Source organism: Ranitomeya imitator, chromosome 3, assembly GCF_032444005.1.
Source record: "Ranitomeya imitator isolate aRanImi1 chromosome 3, aRanImi1.pri, whole genome shotgun sequence".
NCBI classification, from domain to species: domain Eukaryota; kingdom Metazoa; phylum Chordata; class Amphibia; order Anura; family Dendrobatidae; genus Ranitomeya; species Ranitomeya imitator.
Window position 1 is genome coordinate 268,566,085 of NC_091284.1, and position 12,797 is coordinate 268,578,881.

A 12,797-nucleotide genomic window follows, 5' to 3' on the forward strand; every position below is an offset into this window, starting at 1 on the left:
TCGTGACCCTCTCTTAAAGCTATGGCTCTCAAGGTCAGAAAGGTTGGGGACCAATGCTTTTAACCATTCGCACACAATGTCTTTTAGACAGTCATATTCACATCATTTTTGAAGCTTCAGACTAAGCAAGAAAGCACTGTTTTTTTTTCCATGATTTGTCTTTTCTGACATCTCTCTGGACATCTTTAGTATTGCCTCATTATATATCACTAGATGGCAGCCCGATTCTAAAGAATCGGGAGTCTAGAATCCATATATACTTTATTTATTCAAATGTAAGAATAATACAATTAATAAATAATAGTAAGAAAGAACAAAAATAATAGGCAGTATATGGAGAAAACACCAAACAAAAGTTCAAAATTGGTGTGAAAATGTCACTGAACCACTTCACAACTAAATATATATAGTTTTGGTAAATGGTATTATCATTTTTTTGACGAAATTCGGCAGGAGCTTGAAGAGCAACGTCACTGGGCCCGCCTCCACGCAGTAGAAACTTGCTGTGAGGTAAAAATTCAAAAATCACACCAAAATGGCGGGCGGAGTGTGTCACAGTACGACACGTTTCTGATTGGTCGCTCGCAGCAGGTGGCAACCAATCAGACACTGGACACTGTTGACGTCACTTATCTCCGGACATTAGCTCCGGACATTAGCTCCGGACAGGAAGTGGGCACAAATTGCAGGAAGTAGTATTCTAGGCAATTATATATTAGATACTGGCGACTTCCAAGGGGAAGCTGCTAGAAGAATGGACCAGTCACTTGTTTCAGCCATTATACAGTTATATGAAAAACTTTGGGCACCCCTATTAATCTTAAGCTTAATGTTTTATAAAAAAAATTTTTTTTGCAACAGCTATTTCAGTTTCATATATCTAATAACTGTTGGACACAGTAATGTTTCTGCCTTGAAATGAGGTTTATTGTACTAACAGAAAATGTGCAATCTGCATTCAAACAAAATTTGACAGGTGCATAAGTATGGGCACCCCACCAGAAAAGTGACATTAATATTTAGTAGATCCTCCTTTTGCAAAAATAACAGCCTCTAGTCGCTTCCTGTAGCTTTTAATGAGTTCCTGGATTTTGGTTGAAGGTATTTTTGACCATTCCTCTTCACAAAACAATTCCAGTTCAGTTAAGTTTGATGGTCGCCGAACATGGACAACCCTCTTCAAATGATCCCACAGATGTTCAATGATATTCAGGTCTGGGGACTGGGATGGCCATTCCAGAACAGTGTAATTGTTCCTCTGCATGAATGCCTGAGTAGATTTGGAGCGGTGTTTTGGATCATTGTCTTGCTGAAAGATCCATTCCCTGCGTAACTTCAACTTTGTCACTGATTCATGAACATTATTGTCAAGAACCTGCTGATACTGAGAGGAATCCATGCGTCCCTCAACTTTAACAAGATTCCCGGTGCCGACAATGGCCACACAGCCCCAAAGCATGATGGAACCTCCACCAAATTTTACTGTGGGTAGAAGTGTTTTTCTTGGAATGCTGTGTTTTTTGGCCGCCATGCATAACGCCTTTTTGTATGACCAAAAAACTCAATCTTGGTTTCATCAGTCCACAGGACCTTCTTCCAAAAAGAAATTGGCTTCTCCAAATGTGCTTTTGCATACCTCAGCCGACTCTGTTTGTGGCGTCCTTGCAGAAACGGCTGCTTTCGCATCACACTCCCATACAGCTTCTCCTTGTGAAAAGTGCGTTGTATAGTTGACCGATGCACAGTGACACCATCTGCAGCAAGTTGATGCTGCAGTTCTCTGGAGGTGATCTGAGGATTGTCCTTGACTGATCTCACCATTCTTCTTCTCTGCCTTTCTGATGTTTTTCTTGGCCTGCCACTTCTGGCCATAACAAGAACTGTACCTGTGTTCTTCCATTTCCTTACTATGTCCCTCACAGTGGAAATTGACAGGTTAAATCTCTGAGACAGCTTTTTGTATCCTTCCCCTGAACAACTATGTTGAATAATCTGTGTTTTCAGATCATTAGACAGTTGTTTTGAGGAGCCCATGATGCCTCTCTTTAGAGGAGATTTAAACAGGAGAACAACTTGCAAGTGGCCACTTTAAGTAGCTTTTCTAATGATTGCATACACCTGGCTATGAAGTTCAAAGCTCAATGAGGTTAGAAAACCAAAAAAAGTGCTTTAGTAAGTCAGTAAAAAGTAGGTAGGAGTATTTAAAACAAGAAAATGATAAGGGTGCCCATACTTATGCACCTGTCAAATTTTGTTTGAATGCAGATTGCAAATTTTCTGTTAGTACAATAAACCTCATTTCAAGGCAGAAACATTACTGTATCCAACAGTTATTAGATATATGAAACTGAAATAGCTGTTGCAAAAAAAACAATTTTTATAAAACATTAAACTTAAGATTAATAGGGGTGCCCAAACTTTTTCATATAACTGTACTTCAAAACCTGAAATGGATAAAAGAAGTTACAAAGGACGGAATATATGCTCTACTGCAAGTGATTTTGACATTACTCTGCATATGCTCATTCTTTATTTTTGCCATTTTTTAGCGCCTTTTCAGGTGGGTATCAAGGTTGTTAACACATACCCTTGTTCTAGACCATGAAGCCACTGGTAGAGTAAACCTGAAACCATCCGTAAAGTCTATGACTTTAGGGGGCTTCAGGCCCTGGGCCTGTTGCAATAATAGAAAGTACTATGAATTTTTCATTGTACCAGGGATTGTTAAATGTATAATGTGAGTAACATCCATCAGAAAACTGAGAATAGACCTTGCAACAGGACATTTACTCTAAGCATCTAAACATGCTAGTGAAACCAAGGAATAGGTGAGAATGAGCTTTAAGTCAAAGTCAAGTCAAAGCATTATTTTAAAAGCCATCAAGTTGCCTTGAGGGCTGTGCATGAAAAAATCCTCAAATATCCTCAATTTTGATTGATGTCAAAGACTGGCAGACAACTATAAGAAACACCTATTTTAGGATTTTCTGTCAAAGAAGGGAAATGAAAAGCATTATTTCTAAGCTTCCAAAAAAGCAAATGGTACATCAGTCAATTTAATGTACGAAATTATTCCAAAGTCAATGTATTATTGTTCAGTTACATTACCTTTATCTTTTGTTATACTTTTTAACCCCTTAATCCCATATGACGTACTATCCCGTCAAGGTGACCTGGGCCTTAATTCCCAGTGACGGGAGAGTTCGTCATACTGTTTAATGCGACATTGCGACTTCAGTCGCGGTGATCGCATTAAATTTCTGGCGCCATCTTACCTGGAGGAAGATGGCGTCGGCATCCCAGGGCCTGGCTCCACCCCCCAGGCCTCTCAATCGCTGTGATTGGCTGTTTTGAACAGCCAATCACAGCGCTTCTCATTGTTTCAGCCAATCGGAGCGGCTGAAATAATGAGGTCCCAGGCTAGGATCGAGTACCGATGTACTCGATCCTAGGGACGGTGCCTGGCAATGCCAGGCACCGACAAAACCCTACCGGATTGGCGCGATCGCCGATCGTATCGATCGTGCCAATCGCAGGGCACAGCGGCGGTATTACCACGCTGTGCCCTGCTGTACTGGCCTGGATCGGTGCTGCAATAGCACCAATCGTAGGCCAGAGCCTAGTGCAGGCCCAGCAGGGCCTGCAGGAGCTAATTGGCGTGATCGATGCTACCGACGATCGCGCCAATCACAGGGCACAGCGGCGGTATTACCGCACTGTTCCCTGCTGTACCCTGCTCCCTGCTGTACCCTGCTGGATCGGCCTGGATCGGTGCTGCAATCGCACCGATCATAGGCCAGAGACTAGTGCAGGAGCTGATTGGCGCGATCGATGCTATCGACGATCGCGCCAATCACAGGGCACAGCGGCGGTCACGTTGTGACCGCTGTGTGCCCTACTGGTGACCTGGCTGTGATCTGCCTAGGATCGGAGGGATCCTAGGCAGTTGCCATGGTCACCAGGACCTGCAGGGATTGGTGGGATCGATGTGATTATTCAATCCCACCAATGACAGCTCACAGCAGCGGTGTGACCGCTCTGTGACCTGTCTGCCACCTGCAGGTAACCTGTCTGACCGCTCTGAAGGGGTCCTCACTCTAGCTGAGGACTCCTGCAGAGCGGTCACACAGCCAAATCTAGTCTTGCTGGGCCTTGTGGTGCTACAGAAGCCTGTCACACCACAATCCCTGCGTTAGGAAAGAAATTAGACCAAAGAAAGAAGAAAGAAGAGAGACTACAAACATAAGTGTTATCAGCCCCTACCCGATCTCTCTTCACCCTCAATCCCCCATCCCCCTCTTTTTTACCCCCCTCCATCCCTCTTTGCGCCGCCTCTGTGCGCACGTTTAGCAGCCGCCGAGCGTTGTTTGGTGATGCAGTTCACCGATCAACACTCGTGCTCGCTTGTTTTCATCAGCCCCCTTTGCCCAATTCCGTACACCCGTCCCGCAGCCGCCAAACTTTGATAAGTGACGCAGTTCACTTATCAGAGCTTGTGCCTGCCGTTTTCTTTTCTTTTTTCACCACACCTGTGCGCACACCCAGCAGCTGCCGGACTTTGATAAGTGACGTGGTTCACTTATCAAAGCTCTCGTGCCTGCCGTTTTTTTTTTTTCCCATCCCCATGCGCTCACCCAGCCTCTGCGTCTAACCCGTGCCTTCCTTTTCTTTTTTCCCTTCCCCATGCGCTCATCTCACCCAGCCCCCGCGTCTAACCTGTGCCTTCCTTTTCTTTTTTTTCCCATCCCCGTGCGCTCACCCAGCCGCCGCGTCTAACCCGTGCCTTCCTTTTCTTTTTTTCCCATCCCCGTGCGCTCACCCAGCCGCTGCGTCTAACAAGTGCCTTCCTTTTTTTTTCCCATCCCCGTGCGCTCACCCAGCCTCCGCGTCTGACTTGTGCCTTCCTTTTCTTTTTTCCCATCCCCGTGCGCTCAGCTCACCCAGCCGCCGCGTCTAACCTGTGCCTTCCTTTACTTTTTTTTTCCCATCCCCGTGCGCTCACCCAGCCGGTGCGTCTAACCCGTGCCTTCCTTTTTTTTCTTTTTTTCCCATCCCAGTGCGCTCTCCCAGCCGCCGCTTCTAACCCGTGCCTTCCTTTTCTTTTCTTTTTTCCCATCCCCGTGCGCTCACCCAGCTGCCGCGTCTAACCCATGCCTTCCTTTTCTTTTTTTTTTCCCATCCCCGTGCGCTCACCCAGCCGCTGGGTCTAACCCGTGCCTTCCTTTTCTTTTTCTTTTTTTTCACATCTCCGTTCGCACACCCAGGAGCCGCTGAACTTTGATAAGTGACGCGGTTCGCTTATCAGAGCTCTCGCGCCTGCTGTTTTTTTTTCACATCCCCGTTCGCACACCCAGCAGCGGCCGAACTTTGATAAGTGACGCGGTTCACTTATCAGAGCTCTCGTGCCTGCCATTTTTTTTCACATCCCTGTACGCACACCCAGCAGCCGCCGAGCTATGATAAGTGACGCGGTTCACTTATCAGAGCTAGGGCCTGCTGTTGTAGACTTTTCTTTCACAGGTTTTTTTTTTTCCCTATTTGCTTTTTTTCCTTTAGCTTTTTTTTTCAGAGTAGTTTGCACCAAGCACTATCCCCCCACACTTACACACAGCTACCAATAAAGTACACCCAAGCACCATACTTACAAAAAAAATGTCCCGCTCGTCCCGTTCGTCCCAACAGCGGAGGAGGCATATTCTTTCCTTGCCTCCGACACTGATAGCAAGGGTGAGGATCCCACTTTTCTTTATTTTTCCGATTCTTCCTCATCTTCTTCCCACTCCTCATCTTCCTCCTCCGGCCCTGCGGAATCGCCACGCAGACGCCGCAGGACAGAAGATGAGGCAACGCCCATCATTGATGAAGATGATGAAGCGCCCACCATTGCCGATGATGAACCAGCACGCCCCTCTTCAGAACCCGTATGGACCTCGCCACCCGAAAATTACACCACCGGCCTCACAGAAATAGACTTTTTCAAAGTCTTTGTCTCTGAGGCTTTTGTTAACCTCATGGTGGAGCAAACTAACTTGTATGCTCGGCAATTTTGGGACCAAAACTCGGGTTCATTATATTCTAACTGATCTCCTGTAGACGCAGTTGAAATGATGCAGTTTTGAGGCCTGGTCCTCCACATGGGGATCCTGAAGAAGCCTGAACTTCGGCAATATTGGAGTGTTGATATTTTATATAAGACTCCAGTGTTCCGAATGGTCATGACCCAGACGCGTTTTGAGGCCATCCATAAGTTCCTGCATTACAACGATAAAGCACGGTGTCCCGCACGAGATGACCCCAACTTTGACCGTCTGTTCAAAGTTCGGCCGGTCATCGAACACTTCAACAAAAAGTTTGCTAAAGTGTACGTGCCTCAAAGGGTCATCTGCGTGGATGAGTCATTAATTCATTTTAAGGGGCGGCTCAGATTCCGTCAATACCTGCCCAGCAAAAGGGCCAGTTACGGAATCAAACTCTGCAAGCTGTGTGAAAGTACCTCAGGGTACATCCACAGCTTTAGAGTCTACGAAAGGAAGGACACCAGGGTTCAACCGCCTTCTATCCTGGGAATGAGTGGGAAAATTGTGTGGGATTTGGTGCACCCACTGCTGGATAAAGGTTATCCTAGTTAATGATAAACTTACCTGGAGCAGCCAGTGCCAGGCAGCAGCTGCCAAGGCAAACAGGATCATGGGGTGCATTAAAAGAGGTCTGGATACAAATGATGAGAGCATTATACTGCCTCTGTACAAATCCCTAGTTAGACCGCACATGGAGTACTGTGTCCAGTTTTGGGCACCGGTGCTCAGGAAGGATATAATGGAACTAGAGAGAGTACAAAGGAGGGCAACAAAATTAATAAAGGGGATGGGAGAACTACAATACCCAGATAGATTAGCGAAATTAGGATTATTTAGTCTAGAAAAAAGACGACTGAGGGGCGATCTAATAACCATGTATAAGTATATAAGGGGACAATACAAAAATATCTCGCTGAGGATCTGTTTATACCAAGGAAGGTGACGGGCACAAGGGGGCATTCTTTGCGTCTGGAGGAGAGAAGGTTTTTCCACCAACATAGAAGAGGATTCTTTACTGTTAGGGCAGTGAGAATCTGGAATTGCTTGCCTGAGGAGGTGGTGATGGCGAACTCAGTCGAGGGGTTCAAGAGAGGCCTGGATGTCTTCCTGGAGCAGAACAATATTGTATCATACAATTATTAGGTTCTGTAGAAGGACGTAGATCTGGGGATTTATTATGATGGAATATAGGCTGAACTGGATGGACAAATGTCTTTTTTCGGCCTTACTAACTATGTTACTATGTTACTATGTTACCTCTATACTGATAACTTTTACACCAGCATCCCACTCTACAAATCTCTCTCTGCGCGAGGTACCGCAGCCTGTGGTACTGTCCGCAAAAATCAGAGAGGCCTCCCGAAGACGCTACTTGGGCAGACTCTCAGAAAAGGTGAGAGCAAAGCCCAATGTAGCGACCACCTGCTGGTGGTCAAGTATAAGGACAAAAGGGATGTCCTTCTCTTGACCACCATACATGGTGATGGCAGCGCCCTCAGCACTGTAAGGGGTACCTCTACAGAGGTCAGCAAACCGACCTGTGTACTGGGGTACAACAAAAACATGGGGGGTGTTGATCTCTCTGATCAACTCCTCCAACCATACAGTGCTTTGAGAAAGGCCAGGCTGTGGTACAAAAAGCTGTCCGTGCACATTGTACAAGTGGCAATTCTCATCGCTTTCCTGCTGTCACGATGTGCACACAACACCGATACGTTGTACCTTCATTTCCAGGAGGTCGTGGTTAAGGCCCTGATGTTTGGCACGCGGGAAGGAGCGGGCCCCAGTACTTCTGGAACTGAAGGTGCACGTATCGTACCAGGTCAGCATTTTCCGGGGGTGGTCCCACCAACTGGAAGAACAGGTAAGCCGCAAAAAAGGTGCCGAGTGTGCTACAAAAGAGGAATACGCAAGGACACCATCTATCAATGCGACACCTGCCCCGACAAACCTGGCCTGTGTATGAAGGATTGCTTTAAATTGTACCACACCTCCATGCACTACTAATTTACAGGAAACAGATTTATTCCAAAGGAGGCACATCTATGTAAGTTCTTTGGGTGTCTACTTTCCAAAATGCTGTCACTTGTGGGTTTTTTCCTGTTTAGGCACATCAGGGGCTCTGCAAACGGAACATGACGCCCGCAGACGATTCCATCAAAGTCTGCATTCCAAAACGTCAGTACTTCCCTTTCGAGCCCCAACGTGTGCCCAAACAGTTTTTTCCCACATATGGGGTACCAGCGTACTCAGGACAAATTGGACAACAACTTGTGCAGTCCAATTTCTCCTGTTACCCTTGGGAAATTAAAAAATTGGGGACTAAAAGATGATTTTTGTGGGCAAAAAATAGGATTTTTTATTTTCACACACGGGCGTTATAAACTTTAGTGAAACACTTGGGGGTTCAAAGTTCTCACCACACATCTAGACAAGTTCCTTTCGGGGTCTAGTTTCCAAACTGGGGTCACTTGGGGCTTTCCACTGTTTAGGAACATCAGGGGCTCATCAAACGGAACATGACGGCCGCAGACGATTCCATCAAAGCCTGCATTCCAAAACGTCACTTCTTCCCTTCCGAGCCCTGACGTGTGCCCAAACAGTAGTTTTCTCCCACATATGGGGTACCAGCGTACTCAGGACAAATTGGACAACAACTTTTGTGGTCAAATTTATCCTGTTACCCTTGGGAAATTAAAAAAATTGGGGACTAAAGATCATTTTTGTGGGCAAAAAATATGATTTTTTATTTTCACGCCCGGGCGTTATAAACTTCTGTGAAGCACTTGGGGGATAAAAGTGCTCACCAAACATCTACATAAGTTCCTTAGGGGGTCTAGTTTCCAAAATGGGGTCACTTGTGGGGGGTTTCCACTGTTTAGGCACATCATGGGCTCACCAAACGCGACATGGTGTCCGATCTCAATTCCAGCTAATTTTAGCTTGAAAAAGTCAAATGGTGCTCCTTCCCTTCTGAGCCCTGCCATGCGCCCAAACAGTGGTCCCCCCCTACATATGGGGTAAATTGGACAACAACTTTTGCAGTCCAATTTCTCCTGTTACCTTTGGGAAAATAAAAAAATTGGGGACTAAACCATCATGTTTGTGGAAAAAATATGATTCTTTATTTTCATGCCCAGGCGTTATAAACTTCTGTGAAGCACCTGGGGGTTCAAAGTGCTCATCACACATCTAGATAAGTTCCTTAGGGGGTTTAGTTTCCAAAATGGGGTCACTTGTGGGGGGTTTCCACTGTTTAGGCACATCAGGGGCTCATCAAACGCAAAGTGGCGTCCGATCGCAATTCCAGCCAATTTTAGGTTGAAAAAATCAAACGGCGCTCCTTCCCTTCTGAGCCCTGCCATGCGCCCAAACAGTGGTTCCCCCCTACATATGGGGTATCAGTGTACTAAGGACAAATGGGACAACAACTTTTGCAGTCCAATTTCTCCTGATACTTTTGGGAAAGTAAAAAAAATTGTTGCTAAAAGATCGTTTTCATGACTAAAAAGTAAAATTTTCATTTTTTCCTTCAACATTGCTTTAGCTCTCATGAAGCACCTGAAGGGTTAATAAACTTCTTGAATGTGGTTTGGATCAGCTTGAGGGGTGCAGTTTTTAGAATAGTGTCACTTTTGGGTATTTTTTGCTATATAGACCCCTAAATGTGACTTCAAATGTGAGGTAGTCCCTAAAAAAAATGGTTTTGTAAATTTTGTTGTAAAAATGAGAAATTGCTGGTCAACTTTTAACCCTTATAACTCCCTAACAAAAAAAAATTTGGTTTCCAAAATTGTTGTGATGTAAAGTAGACTTGTGGGAAATGTTACTTATTAAGTATTTTGGGTGACATATATCTGTGATTTAAGGGCATAAAAATTCAAAGTTGCAAAATTTTCAAAATTTTTGCCAAATTTCCGTTTTTTTCACAAATAAACGCAGGTAATATCAAAGAAATATTACCACTATCATGAAGTAGAATATGTCACGAGAAAACAATGTCAGAATTGCCAAGATCCGTTGAAGCGTTCCAGAGTTATAACCTCATAAAGGGACAGTGGTCAGAATTGTCAAAATTGGCCCGGTCATTAACGTGCAATCCACCCTCGGGGCTTAAGGGGTTAATATGCCATGAATTTTTATGTTGGGATTATTCGTTTTCCTAACACAAGTTCAAGTTTGCAAAGAAAAATATTGATTTTTTTATTCCTTTGGTTCCACTCAGATCATTAGAGTTCTGTGTTTTGATAACCAACATTCCTTCAAAAGTCATTAAAATTTACATGGTATGTTCCCCAAATCTTCACATGTACATATGACTCTGATGCGGATGAAGACTGTATTTCTCTATATACAGAAATCTTATTCCACTGACCTTTTTTGCAAAGTGGGACATGTTTAACCCTTCACCTCCATTTTCTGGGTTTTCAGGTTCAATAATCTCTGTACTGTCGCTCTGAAATACATTATTCACATTGCTTTTACTCTTGTGTACTCTTATGTTAGAATCACAATATCACCTAATTTATTAATATCTGAATATTTTTCAAAGTCACTCCTAAAATAGTAATTACCAATTGACACAGTTACATACATACATTTTTTTCCATTGCACAATCTATTTGCTTGGTGCCTTCTATATAGCATAATGGTACAGAGGCAGGGCTACATTGGAAATATTGGAGACCACACTGCAGTGCCTTAAATCCATCATTTAATTGGGGTTTCTGTTGCTCACCAGAGGAAATGATTCCGAGGGTCTATGATCCATCTACTATACTACATATAAGAAATGTACACATCTACGGGTGCATGTTTTGGTTGCAGTGGCAGATATTGAAAAGTGGCAAATATGGTTGACTTCCACTAGACCTTTGGTGGCCCACTATTGTGTCAGATTCTGGACACACCAGTTTAGCTGTAGATAATTTAACTATGATTGGAACCCGAAAAAATAAAACTTGTGCAGCATTATGTCATTTTGTTTAAGCACTAAGGCATCATCTCTTCATTTTCCATAGATATCTCTTGAATTGAGCCCTTCAGTGCTTACCTCTTCCAGCGTTTCTTCATCGTCGTCTGCATTGAACGTCTGCAGAACTTTTGCCTTATAAACTTTCCAAAAGTTTTGGCTCATGGTAGAAAATACTGTGAAAGATGTAGAAGAGAATGACTATTTGAAATATCTGGTAACGTAATCTTGTGCGTACAACCTTTCTGTGATCGTCAACTCTGCTTCCCAGCAAAGATTGTTGGGAATATGTGAAATAGATCCAGGTTTGACTTTAATCCAGGTTTGCCCAATTGATGACAAGTGGTCTTCAGTTATACATCAAGTCTTCCAACACGATGTGCCTCTTGCTAGGTCAGCTGAGTATCTAATGGTCTGCAAATTTAATTTGGGTATGCGTGGCATCTCACAATATGCGAAACATCTCAGGTGCACTGCTCTTTGGCTTCATTGGCTCAGACGCACTGGAGTTTTGTGACCTCATTAAAGTTGCAGGAAGTTCTTCATACAGGGGAAATTTAATAGGTGACATGTGAAAGGCTGAACTAATGCAGTAACAGACAAAAGGAAAACGATTAGCTCTGACGTTGTATGTCTAGGAGTCTCACATGTTTGCCTGTAAATACTACTTTGCACTGTTCCCTCACATATTATGGGATTAATAAAATTAATTTATTCATGTTATTGGGCCTTTAAAGGGTATATTTCAGACATTTTATGTTGCCAAGACCAGCTCCAGGCTTTTGTGGACCAGGGGCTCAGAAACCGGCCAATCTTCGCAGCGCACAGCATACAGAGTGACTCCAGACTTATCATTTTAGACTGGACAGTATAGACCTCCATGCAGAATTATGTACAGTATTATGGGCCCCATATATTGCTCCATACAGTATATAATGGCCCCATACATTGCTTCATACAGTATATAATGGCCCCATACATTGCTCCATATAGTATAATGGCCCCATATGTTGCTACATACAGTATAATGGCCCTATACAATTTCAATACAGTATAATGGGCCCCATATATTGCTGCATACAGTACAATAGGCCCCATATATTGCTCCATACAGAATAATGGACCCCATATATAATGCTCCATCTACTATATAATTTTCTAAGGGTCACTTCCGTCTGTCTGTCTGTCTTTCTGTCTGTCTTTCTGTCTGTCATAGATATTCATTGGTCGCAGCCTCTGTCTGTCATGGAAATCCAAGTCGCTGATTGGTCGCGGCAAAACAGCCACGACCAATCAGCGACCGGCATATTCCGGCGGAAAAATGGCCGCTCCTTACTCCCCGCAGTCAGTGCCCGCTCCTCACACAGGGTTAATGGCTGCGTTACACTGTGTAATGCCGCGGTGTAACGCCCTCCATTAACCCCGCTATTAACCCTGTGTGACCAACTTTTTACTATTGATGCTGTGTATGTATGTAAAAGATCTAATGTTAAAAATAATAAAAAAATAAAAAATCATTATATACTCACCGTCTGTCAGCCCCTCGGATCCACAACAGGCCTTTCCCGCTGCTCGCGACGTTCCGGTGACCGCTCCATGCATTGCGATCTCGCGAGATGATGACGTGCCGGTCTCGCGAGACCACTATGTCATCATCTCGCGAGACCGCAAGGCACTGCGCGACCAATCAGCAACATTGCCGCGGGATTTAAATCCCTCTTCGATGATTGGTCGCGCCCAGCCAACAT

At 44.3% G+C, this 12,797-nt stretch overlaps 1 protein-coding gene across 1 annotated transcript in view; it reads right to left on the reverse strand.

Annotated features, from left to right (window-relative positions):
• Positions 1 to 11,699, reverse strand: part of C3H1orf232 (chromosome 3 C1orf232 homolog) — a 47,740-nt gene extending 36,041 nt beyond the window's left edge. The window contains exons 1-2 of the mRNA XM_069756460.1: positions 11,131 to 11,699; positions 10,453 to 10,533 (exon numbers count right to left, since the gene is read on the reverse strand). Coding sequence (XP_069612561.1) covers positions 10,453 to 10,533; positions 11,131 to 11,214 — 165 coding nt within the window. The 5' untranslated portion in view covers positions 11,215 to 11,699. The remainder of the gene's footprint in view (positions 1 to 10,452; positions 10,534 to 11,130) is intronic.
• Between the last annotated feature and the right edge of the window lie 1,098 nt (positions 11,700 to 12,797).